The sequence below is a fragment of the Chenopodium album genome, chromosome 5 (assembly GCF_948465745.1).
Source record: "Chenopodium album chromosome 5, dcCheAlbu1.1, whole genome shotgun sequence".
Lineage (NCBI taxonomy): Eukaryota > Viridiplantae > Streptophyta > Magnoliopsida > Caryophyllales > Amaranthaceae > Chenopodium > Chenopodium album.
Genome location: NC_137838.1, coordinates 78,434,078 through 78,447,284, shown reverse-complemented (window position 1 = coordinate 78,447,284; position 13,207 = coordinate 78,434,078). Strand labels below are relative to the sequence as shown.

General features: G+C 36.2%; 1 protein-coding gene across 1 annotated transcript; it reads left to right on the top strand.

Moving 5' to 3' along the window:
• The first annotated feature begins 9,798 nt into the window (after positions 1-9,798).
• LOC145633242 (receptor-like serine/threonine-protein kinase At1g78530) lies at positions 9,799-11,040 on the top strand. The gene has a single exon (XM_081685508.1). The coding sequence runs from the start codon at positions 9,799-9,801 to the stop codon at positions 11,038-11,040; it is 1,242 nt and encodes a 413-aa protein (XP_081541634.1).
• The last annotated feature ends 2,167 nt before the right edge of the window (positions 11,041-13,207 follow it).

Below are 13,207 nucleotides of genomic sequence, written 5' to 3'. Positions count from 1 at the left end.
GTGTATAAAAGGTGATAATTAGTCATTGCCCATTGGCAAGACATGATTTTAAAAATATGCATTTGTTAATATGCATATATTTTTGTATATATTTGATTTCACTAACAAATTGCATTGGTATCATTTATTAACCAAATGAATTTATTAAAACGTAGGACATTAAAAATTATGTTAAGAATTTTTTTTTTCTTTTTTTTTTTTGCTTAAATTTAAAGGTGTTAATTTTTTTTTGGAAGGATAAATCAAATCTTTTATTTTAAGTAATTTTTTAATATTTGATATTCGATTACTTTCTTGGAGATTTTAATATATAATTAAATTAAAATAAAAATAAAAATAGAATCTTTCTAGTCTTATTTGACACAAATTCTATAGAAAAAAAATCTTTTTTTTTTTTTAATTATGTTTATATAGTTGATAATATATTATGGAAATATACATCAAATCTTTTAATTGTGTATAAATTTGTTATCTTTTATTTATGTATTGTATAAGATTTGTTTCCAAAATATTTTTTTAATAAAAAAAAACTAATGACACACCAGAAAATGACACGTGTCATTGCTGGTGAATTGAATTGTATATAATAATCCCTATAAATTTTCTTAAACTTAGTGAACACCCTAGTGTTGCAATTAATATGAAACGGAGGGAGTATATATAAAAAGTTTATTTAAGGGTGATAGGAAAGAGAAATGATTAAAAATTTAAGAAATTGGATTTAGTGGGTGAGAGAAATTATAAAATAATAATGAGTTATTTCTAAATATAAAATTGCACGATTATAACCAGCTTACCTTGTGGACTAGTGGTAAGAGAATGAAACCTCTGAACTCTAGGTCCAGGTTTCAAGCATTGGTACCACCTCTCTTTCTCTCTTCTCTCTAAAAATTGCACGATTATAAAAATAGTAATCCGGGGCAACACCCGAAGTATTCACTATCACTAAAAGAATTTTCAAACAAAAAGAGTACTCCGTAAATCTAATCCATTAAAAATAGAGGTTAACTTAGGAAGCCATCATGGACTATATGTCTAGTATCCACGAGACCACGACATTACCGTAATAGCTGCGGCCCAATATCACAAACAAAATTAAAGCCCAAAATTATTATCTCCAACAATGAAAACTCGCGCCATTTTTCGGCAATGGCGGATTGAAACATTGAATCTATTGATTACATAATCTCATATCTTTAATTTAATCATACAAATTTATATTTCATCAAAATTGGCGATCTTCCCAATTTCTATGAAGAATTTATCATCAAAACCAGCAATTTTAGGAGAGAGAAAGAGAGTTGAAGAAACTGCAAAGATGAGGGTACAACATTACAATGGTTGGAGTATTCGCCAGAATTCTTACAGAAAATCAGTGAATAACTATGGAATTTCATGAAATTTCTCCAATTTTGAGAAATTTTCTTATTTTTGGTGAGGTGATTTAGGGTTCTGCCTTGCCTATTACATGTTCGACGAAATGCCTCTGAGAATTAATTTTGTACCATACTTGGGGTTTTGCTAAGCAAGTTGTTGTAATTAGTAATGCTTGTTGTGATAGTGATGATTTGTTGTCCAAGAGGCTGCATTAAGGTGGGAAAGTGACGTGCTTCGAAGCTTCGAGGGTGAAGGAAAGGTGGTATTTGATGGTGTTAATCATGATTCAAAGTGATATGACATTCTGAAATAATTGGGAGAATCATATAGTATTGATAACATCATAACAAGGAAGAGCAATCATCATCATTGATGGTTGTTCATATTGTGGGGGTTGGCAAAGGTAATGGGAAATGGCTGGTGGACTGGTGGTTGAGCATTTTTTCGGAAGATTTACATGATTATTCAAAGAATGCAATGCTTGGGGTTCAGGTTTACGAGTAAAACGAAGATGTGCAATTTTGGGATAAAGGGTTTAAAATTTACTAATTTAGGGAACACAATTTTATATGTACAGTCTTTTGTTCGAGAATTCAGATGTTTTGCGCTGGTAGGCATGAACAGCTTGTCATAATACAAGATAGCGGATTAATGTGACACAAGACTTCTTGAGCTAGCTTATGGTATCATGTCTCTCTTTCAATCTGATTTGGTTTATTAAATTTTCGTCTGGGGGGACTTGCTAGTGATGTCAAATTGTGGTGTAATAGCCTTAGGTTTCGCAAACTGATTAGGGTGCCACAAATATGGTCATACTGGTCGAATGAGATTGACAATTCTAGCATATGCTGCCAAAATTGTAGAATCAGCCAACTCGTCAGAGAAGGTGCAAAAGGATGTGCACTGTCTTCTAAAGAGAGATTTGGAGGTGATTTATGTCTGAAAGGCTCCATATGGGACAGACGTGAAGTTGTTGGAGACTTGGAGGATGTACTTTGTGTAATGTGATGTTGGAAAAAGGTAAAGTGCCAAAGAGGTGGCTGCTCTGGATCGGAGGGAGATTTTGGCGAGCCAGAATAATTTTAGGAGGCTAAGCTAATAAACTTGACGGAACCATTGTTGCAACTTAAGAGCAGAAGTCGATCTCTTCATTGTTGCTCTGTCAGCTGTTGTTTAGAGAATAAGAGAAGAGAGATGTGTTGTGTATAATTGTGGCTCTGCGCCTTTGCATGCAATAGAACTCCAAGAGTTATAGACTTTCAAATAAGCCTTAACCTTTAATCCTTATTATACATGTTCTATTTTGTTAGACAAGCTTAACATATCCTGCCTGATCACCTGATGCTTTGTTGAATGATTACTTGTCTAAACTACCTTGTTAATCAATAAATTAGAAGCCATGATTCTTGATTTTACACCCTATCCTAGAGCTTCTTTTTCTATTGTTAGTTTTTTTTTATATCTTGCATGTTGATACATTAATGAATTCATGATGATTATGCAGAATTGCAGATGGTGTCATCATGAACAACTAGATCGACTGGACCGTGGTTAATCAATCAGTTTGCATCGTCATTGTGGTGAGTTTGTTTATTGTAAGATTGGTTACAATGTTTTGGAATACATTGATTTTACATTATATCCAGATAAGCCCTGTCCTTTTGTACTTGTGTGTGTTTTTTGCAAGCTTATTAGTTGGTTATGAGTACCTATGCTTGTTCTTTCCAATTTCCATAAGTACCGATGCTTGTCTTTCATTAATTTTTAATTGTCTGTTTTATAGTCAAGATCTCTTATTTTATTTTTCGAATTGGATACTACTATTATGATGAAATAATGTTCAAACCCTGGGAGTTGCAAGATTTTGTATTCTTACCTGCCTATGCGTGCAGAATTGCCTCCTATGGAAGGTTAGCTGCTAGCTTGATTGGTAACTAAGTAGTATACCATGTATTACAATACAAAATCACCAATTAGCACATTAGTAATTAAATAATACAAGATATAAGTACATGTTGGCATGCATAGTATATAGTAACGAAAATATGTTGTCTTGCTACCAATTGGTTGTTGGTGCAGTGGTGATTGAGACTGCACTTGGTAGGGAGAAGCCATGTTCGATCCCCCGCAACAACAAATTGGGAGGGGACTAGAACCTAACCACCCATAACTGAATGTTGACTTGCTGAAAACTTTCACTTATTTATTAAATATTAAAAAAAAACAGTAGGTTTTGTGCATGGCTGGCCACACGGTGCAGCCAGCTAACATACAAGTAACCCCTGATTGGTCTAGTAACCCCTGATCCTCTTAGTAACCCCTCCACCGTAGTAACCCTTCGACCTAGCTAGTAACCCATGACCAACTTTATAACCCTTTAAGTAACCCCTCCGACCTAGTAACCCCTAACCAAATAACCCTACAAGCTAGTATGTAACCCTTGACCAAGTAACCCATTCGACCAAGTAACCTCTCTGAATAGTAACCCTTGACTGAACTGGTAGCCCCTTTAGTAACCCCTGATCAAGTATCCCTTCTGACCGAATTAGTAACCCATTAAGTAACCCCTAACCGAACTAGTAATCCCTAAAGTAACCCCTAATCAAGTAACCCCTCCGAGCTAGTAACCCTTGACCGAATCAGTAACCCCTTAAGTAACCCCTAATCAAGTAACCCCTCCGACCTAGTAACCCCTGACCGAATCAGTAACCCCTGACCAAGTAACCCCCTTCGACCAAGTAACCCTTGAAGTAACCCCCCGACCTAGTAACCCTTGACAGAACAAGTAACCCATGATAAAGTAACCCATTCGACCTAGTAACCTCTGACCAAACCACCTATTCCAACCACCAAATCAACCATCTTGCACCCCCATTTGCGCCTCCAGCCCACCATCAGAACCAGCGCCTCCAGCCACCGTAATTCACCACATTAATATTTGTTCTGCAATCAACACCATTATTACTCGTGAATCTGCAATTATTTTTGACTTATTGTAAGATTTTGTTCACTTGATTGCAGATTCATGTGAAATGATAACAAATAACAATTCTTGGTACAACCACGTTCTTCATGCTTTCCCAATTCACATGGTTGAAATAATTATTAAACTTGAATCTGATCAATTCTTCATGCTTTCCCTCCAATTCTTTCACTTGATCGTAGATTCATGTGAAATAATGATAACTCCAGCCTAAAACCAATAAAGTCAATATTTGTTCTGCAATCAACTTGAACATTTTTTTTGCAGATTCATGATAATGTAAATCTGCAATCTCTTTCAAATCTGCAACAAATCAGTCCAAGCAATCAAAACCCTAAAGTTTGGGCAAACTTTAACAAAACAGAAATCAAAATAAAAAATGTTAGGGTTGATGAATTTGCAGAAATGAAAAGTCGATTTTAACTGTTATAAGGAAATTGGAATGAAATTGATGAATTTACAACCGAATCTGATGAAATTTGGGGGAAATGTTAGGGTTTGGAGCTTCGAAATTTATTTGTTTATGCTTCAATAGTTCCTTTCTTCTTCTGGACGACAATTTATGCGACAAAGAAAACAAAGACGATAGCAGAAATGGTGCTTCGACCATTGACGATTAGAAAGAGAAAATGAAAGGAGGAGAGAAAAGAAAAAAAAATTGTGGTTGGCCACACGGTGTGGCCAGCCACATACGAAAGTTTGTGTAAAAAAAAAAAGTTACAATATAAAACCTTATACGGAGTACTAGTATTACAGAAATATCTATCTTATTCTTTTTTTAACACTAAGTACCCCAAATGTATAATTCATCCATATCCAAAGAACTTTCTAATTAGTTCCTAGCAATAGTTGCCACTCCCTCTAATTTTGATTCATATAAAGTTCTAACACATCTAGGTACTAAATAGTGGGTTTTATATCCCATTGCATATCCTTTCCATAGGCCGCGAGCTTATGTGCTAGTTCATTCTTCTCCCTAGGCACATGCTTAATGATAGCAACCTCAAACTTATGAAGCACTGCAACAACATCCCAGACTGCTGTTGCAAGTTCGTGATGTGAATTGGGGCCTGAGGTCAATAACATTGTCTTTAGAGACTCTGCATCAGTTTCTATCTCAACTTTCTTTGTTTATAAGTCATCTGCAATTGACAGCTCATCGTTAAGAGCATATAATTTAGCAGCTAAGGGTGAGACAGCCTCGTAATTGCAAGAGAATCCAACATACCTTGTGCCATCAGACCCCCTTATAACTCCCCCACCAGAAGAAATAGCAGAGTTCATCCAAGCTCCATCCATATTTATCTTGAGATAACCTTGCTTAAATTAGGAGCTTCCCAAATCATGCTTGAGGACTGACCAACATTCCTACCATCTCCTTGCTTTGGATCCTGCAAAACAGATTTATTAAATTGGTAATCCACAAAGAATTTAGTGAAGAGAGAAAGAGGAGCTATGCTTTTGTTCTTTTTTTTTTTTTTTTTTGAAACCAGCTATGCTTTTGTTCTCAAAGACCATTTCATTTCTCTGTAACCAAATGTGCCATATGGCTGTCAAAAAAATCATTCTCCACTTCTTATCCAATTCTAAGTTGCAATTCCTCCAATTTGCATTCTTAAAAATATAAAATATAAAAATCAAATTTTGGAGGTTGATACGCCCTAGAGAAAATATCATTCCACAAAATAGAGGATGAAAAATAATCCCTGAAAATGTGAATATATGATACTATGTACAAATTGAATCCTGTACATATTGGAGAGATTAATGGCATGTAAACAGAAAGAGATTCAGCAACTAGCAAATAGAGTGAGCACAACTCCAACCAAACATTCGATGTTTAAAAGGAGCTTGAATCTTCCATAAGTTTGTCCAACACTCCTGTAACAAATGATGGTAAGCAGATTTTATAGTGAAATTTCCAGATTTACTTAATTCCCAAATTATGAAGTCCTCCATATCATGTCTTCTAGCCAAAGGAGTAGCCTTAATCATATGAATAACTGATAAAGGAAGTAGGTGTAAAAAATCATTTAAATACCACGTGCCATTTGTTCCTAATTATATAAGCTACATTTCAATGACCCTTAGAATTTGGAACTTGACCATTAATAAGAAGAGTATACAAAGGAGCTTTCCCAATCCAATGATGATACCAAAGATTAATGGACCTCCCATTCCCAATTCATATCCTTAAACCCTAAGCTAGTATGTGTCTTCCCTTTAAAATATCCTTCCATATTTGTGAATGAGAAACATTACTATTACATTTAAAAAAAGCAGTCCTCTTTAAATATTTTTCATTAAAAATTTGAACCCAAAGCTTAGAAGGATCAGTAAGCATGGTCCATCATAATTTAGCCATATATGACAAATTCTATAATTTTAGCATCTTAATTCTTAATCCTCCCATTTCCATAGGTTTAGTTATGTGTTTCCAACTTAGCCTAGGGGAATATTAGTTCGATCCACCTTATTCCATAAAATTTTCTACACTGTTTCTCTATGTATATCATCCAGAATAGAACAAGGCAAAAGACTTGTTTGCATTAAATATACCGGATATGAGGATAAAACAGATTTACAAGAGTGAATGTCTAGAAGACCAAAGTAGCCTCATTTCTTCAACTTATTAGGATTAATTTCAACTCTTAAATACCTACCAAAATAGATTATTTTTTAGTGTTAGAAATTGAATTTTTAATAATCTATACATCAAATTGTTTATGAATTGTCGTTTTCCCATTGTTTATACTCCATGTAACGTTGTAAGTGATCAATGATGTAGCAAAACTTGATTTTATCTGTGCTCTTATTGGCTCAGTCATTGGTCGACAAATATAAAAGCAATCCCACTAGATTACATACTCTACAAGTATCCACCTAAGTACCTAACCTACGACCATAACTACCTTTAGTTGGTTGTATAAATATATGAGATTAGAACCGTAACATCCCTGTACACAATTTCTAAAAAAATTTCCAAATGGAAGTAAGGCATCTTTTCTTCCTCCTACTACTCACAATTTCTTCTGCACAGTCCAGTATTGATGGTGAAGATAAGGAAGTCATGGTAGACCTTAAAAACTCAATACTCGCAATCAACAACACCGGCTTCGGCTTCTCCTTCGCCGGAGATTATTGCTTCTGGTCTGGTATACAATGTAACAATGACAATAGGGTGTTATCCATTGACCTATCTTCGCGGTCATTATCTGGTCATCTCCCTCCTTCCTTAAACTCACTATCTTATCTCCAAACCCTATATCTTCATAATAACTCCTTCTACGGCTCCGTGCCTTCTCTGTCTAACCTCACTTCACTCACTGAAGTTGATTTCTCCGATAACAACTTCACCACCATCTCTCCCGGTATATTTTCTGGATTGACCTCGCTGCACCATCTTGCACTCTCCAATAACCCTAATCTTACTGCATGGGAACTACCTTCCGAGCTTATGGAATCCGTAAACTTGGTTACAATTTTTGCTGATGGTTGTAACCTTATTGGACGCATCCCGGATTTTCTTGGTTCCTTTAGATCGTTGCAGAATTTGAGCCTCTCCCACAACAATTTTACAGGTATGGTGTTTATGTTTTATTACTTTTGTTCCTTGTTTTTATTTTTGTCTAATAGTTCATCTATAGGGTTGTGGATCTGATCCCATTAAGCTATCTGTAGATCTGATCATTTTACTACTTGTAGATCTGATCATGTTAAGCTATTTATAGATCCGATCATCTTATCACTATTGCTTATCTGATTTCTGAATGCACTAGTATGCCACTAGTGTGGTCTGGTCCGATCTGATTTCCGATTTAGGTCCAAAACTGCACGATCAATGTCACAATGTGTGATCGGAGAATTTGGGCCTCTCTTATTGGTCATAATGGTCATATATTTATCAATAGGGTTGTAGATCTGATCATGTTAGGTCCAGTCTAATTTTGGACGGACTATAAGTAGAAATTTATGCCCAATCTTACTTTCAATAAATAATGATAATAAATGGTTTTTCAAAAATAAATAAATAAATGATAAATTATACTCGTAATAATAAATAAAGATAAATATTAACGAACTAATGAATATTAAGTTTGGGCTGGTAGTGCTTCTGTTGCGAAAACTGAGAGGTTTATACAATGGAAAGCTCCTCAATTCGACTGGTTGGCCCTCAATACAGATGGGGCTGCTAAAGGAGCTCTGGGTTTGGCAGGATCGAGGGGGCGGATTAATCAGAGATAGTGATGGGAAAATCATCAAAGCTTTTGCTGCTAACTACGGGGTGTGCTGTGCTTACAGAGCAGAATTTTTAGCTTTGGAAAAAGGTCTTCAGAATTTCAGATGGCAAAAGATCTAGGCATCAGGAAGCTTTGGGTTCAACTAGATAATAAAGCATGTGTTGAGGCTATCACAAGCAAGGAAAAGCTAGGGCCGGGGGTGAATGCGTGCATATTATCAGGTCTTGTCGTAGTCTTATTAGTTCGTTTATTTCTTTTAATATAGTCACTGTTTTAGGGAGGGAAATCGGGTAGCGGATAAGTTGGCTAACTTGGGACTTGGGAGTTAGTCTTGAAGAGAGAGTGGTTTATTTCGATAATCCTCCAATGGAAATAAAGCAATCTCTTTAGAAGGATGTTGTTAGGGTGACCTTTCCTCGTTTTAGTTGTTTGTTTTTTGTTTTGGTCTTTGCCCTCATTTGCATTAAAAAAAAAAATGCATATATACATATACATGTAATAATAATAATTATCATACAAATGGTTGGTTTACTATTTTTTATTACTTTAGTGTTTTCAACATATCAAACTATCTTTATTCTTAAATCTAGCTATTAAGGGCTTGTTTGACATCATTTTTGGTTTTCAGTTTTCTGTTTTTTTAAAAACTAAAAACCAAAAACAGGAAACAAGAAAAATGTGTTTTCACTTTTTTGTTGTCAGTTTTTAAAATTATTATGATTTTAATAAGTCTAAATAATTTTTGATTCATTATGTGACATATATAATATATTTTTAAAAAACAAAAAACCAAAAAACAGAAAACCACAGCGATGCCTAACGAACCCTTAGGTTGTTGTTTATAACTAATAACGTACATATTTATAAAAGTTAGTTTTATTATATTGCTAATGCCTTTTTTTTTATATATATAATTTCTTTTGGCATACCCGAATTCATTTTTGTTAAAAAAAAAAAAAGCAAGGTAAATTCATTTTTGGTGCTAGTTTGTTGTTTTGATGGTTTCATAGAGAAGAGAGAAGGGTTTCTTTTTTATTCCTCATTAAAAAACCAACAAAAATGAAATACCTTTCTCTGATAAAATTACCCTCAATTTATTAGATGCCATGATGATTATATAACCTTTAGTTACAAATTAATGACTAATTGCGTTGGTTTTTGTCATCTCTGATCCCCCATTCCCTTATCTCTTACCAAATGTCCCCTTATATCATTCTTTCCTTGGTGCTGCAAGCAGGTACTATCCCTACTGTTTTGACTTCGTTACCCGACCTTGTCAATGTTGACATCTCCAGCAATAAACTTGAAGGTCAAATGCCATTGTTCCGTCCTGGAGTTACCGTGCTCGCATTCAGGAATAATCTTGAACCTGAGAAACATCATAGGGAGAAGAAGAGCAAACATGATAAAATTCTTCAATGGGTTCTGTTCTCTGCAGTTATATGTTTAATTATTTTGATGGTCGGTTTTTGTTTTGTCATGGCTAAGTGGTTCGAGAACAGACCTGTACACGATGTCGAATCTGGTGATGAGCTGCTAACCTGGACTGGCTCCCCAATCGAATATGACTTTGAAGTTTTGGAGAGAGCAACAGACAAATTTAACAATCAGAAGGTGCTCGGGAGAGGCGGCTTTGGTGTAGTTTATAAAGGTGAATTACCAGATGGTACTTTGGTAGCAGTGAAGCGTTTAAGTGATTGTGGAAGCATATCCGAGGAATCATTTGAATGTGAGGTTCATGCGCTATCTCGCACATGCCATCAGAATCTAGTAAAACTATATGGATATTCTGCGTCACATGGAATCCTCGTATATGAGTACATGAGCAAGGGATCTCTAGACAAGTGGATCTTCGAGTCAGATAATCGTAAAGGATTTCTTAAGTGGCCAATGAAGAAAAGAATTATGTTTGATGTTGCCAAAGGACTGTGTTATTTACACGAGGAATGTAATGAGAAAGATAAAATATTGCATCGAGACATTAAACCATCGAACGTGGTTCTAGATGAGAGTTTGAATGCCAAATTGTGTGATTTTGGGCTAGCTAAGTTTCTAAGCAAAGATAAGAGTAGTACGGCAACTCAAGCAAGTGGTAGTTACGGCTACAAAGCACCTGAACTTGTTTATCAAGGGAGGCGAACAGAGAAGTCTGATGTATACAGTTATGGGGTTGTAGTAATAGAAACAGTGTTTGAGAAGAAAAATTTAGACCATCGTAATCGTAGCACTAGCCTTATTCAATTGATTAAATCTAAGGTTGATGTGAATCCGTTGTCTTTTATCGATCTCATTGATGGCCGGCGTCATGATGATATGTTGAAAGAAACGCAACAAGTTCAAATGGTTGTGCAGCTTGCTTTACGGTGTTTGCAAATTGAACCAAAAACTCGACCGTCAATGTCAGAGGTAGTTGAAGTATTGGAGGACATGATTGAGTAGTTTGATTACTCCATAAACTAGAGTATTCCTATATCATCATCACAACAAGGTACACAACGTTCGGCTTCCATATTTACAATTTAAAAATTTATATATGTACTGCAGAGTGTTTATTACATAAAAAAAAAAAAAAAAAAAATAGGAAGTACTTGAATTTCAATAACAAATAGTATAGAAGAACAGTTTCACTGTTTCACTTTTTTCATTGCCAAATAATATTCGAACCCCTTACTTCCCAACAATGTTTACTCGTCTTTACTAGTGAACCAAGGAAGTTATTGCAACATATCCTACTCAAAATTTACTTATATCTAATTTTGGGGCCCTAAAAATTACGGAGCCCTGTGCGGTTGCTCAACATGCACCGTCCATCCGCCGCCCCTTATTACATTTCATTAATGTTTACATAAACTAGTTGATTGTGGTATTGTGCATGGATTGAATGCGTGGTTTATTTGTCCACTCTATGTGGTGTGCTTGTTAATCCTTGTAGGTACAATGGGAGAACTGAGGCTTGAGCATAGCAAAAACGAGTAAAACAAGCCACCATCCCCTTGGAGCGGGTGCTACTCCCTGATGCTGTAGTTCTATCCATTTACTGCCCAAAGGACACTCCTACTGTATTCCTTGTCGTCTGCCTCCCTGATGTTATAAAGGAGCAGGCATGCATTGGGCACTCCTCGCTCTTCAACTTTCTGCCGAGGAGCGGGCTTGCACTGAAGGAGGAGCAGGCACTCCTAGCCTCACTACTTCTTCAACTTTTTCCTCGGTTGAACTCCTGAGGAGCGGGCACACACACAAGCCAAGGTGCTCCTGCATGCTTGGAAACTTGGTTTTTAGGCGGATTTACATTGTAACTCTTAGGGGTTATAAATACCTCCCTTGACTTATTTTGTAATGATCTTCTTTCCCCTTAGCTTAATTGAACTTTAATTGAAGTTTGTTCTCTTAATTTCAACAACTTTCTCTAACTTTAAAGCTTAATTAAGTAACCTCTTTATCTCTTTAAGTTTTGTTTTATCTATCTTTATACCTTATCACTTCTCTCAACTTGTTAGATATTGTTGTTAGGATGTTGTTTATTATGACTAGTGAGTAGTCCCTTAATTAGCTTGCATGTTCCCCTCGGATTGATCATTGATTGTTAAAGAATTGCCGAATTGGTTTATTACACGTTAATAGATGACCAATTTTTGCTCATGCATTCACTACTTATGTTTCGGGTGAAAACAATGGGACCTTGCCGAAGGTCCAGTGAAGGGGTGAAGACTAGGCTCGGTCCAAGTGATGTTGGGCCTAGGGTTTCCTGCACAGCAAACACACGTAAACTAGCCTCGGGGGTGTTGCCGAGGAAGGCCCCTCCGATGCTAAAGTCAGTACAATGTGTAGAGAGAGAAAGCTATGCAAGAGAATTAATTGCTTGAGGCTTTGTGTGAATGAATGTACAAATGTAATATTGATGACTTTTATACCTTTGTATATATGGGAGAAGTGGGCCTTGGCCCAATTGACTTGCTTTGTGGACTGATCTTGACTTTAGCACAATTGGAGAGTTGAACCTTGACCTTGGGCTTTTAATTGGATCATTTAATGGCTAGGCCCAATTGGACTAAATTGGACCCAAACAACTTATATTAGCATTGAAAGATAAGGTTTAGTTATGAGTAGGGATGTCAATGGGGCGGGGCGGGGCGGATGTTGGCCTTCCCATCCCCATCCCCACCTAATATTTTCATCCCCATCCCCGTCCCCATCCCCATCCCCGCGGCGGGTCAAATTTTCATCCTCATCCCCTCCCCACCGGGTACAACTCCAAAACCATCCCCGCCCCACCCCCCACTTGGATATCCATCCCCACCAAAGACCCGCCTAATCCCCACCCAAGATCCACCTAATATCCGTATCTCAAATAATACACAATCTTTCATAATTAATACGAATTATATAATAAAACATTCTATACACATTTGTGTGTTATAATATAAGTGTCGTACAAAGTATTATAATTAATATTGTATTTCATGTAATTATTTTATAAATAGAGTAAAAGTATGTAATTTTGCTTTATAAGATATATAGATGTGGGTATGAGGTGGGGATGGGGCGGGTACGGAGTGGGGGCGGGTGAGGCGGGGTGGGGATGGGGCGGCTACAACTTAAAATCCAC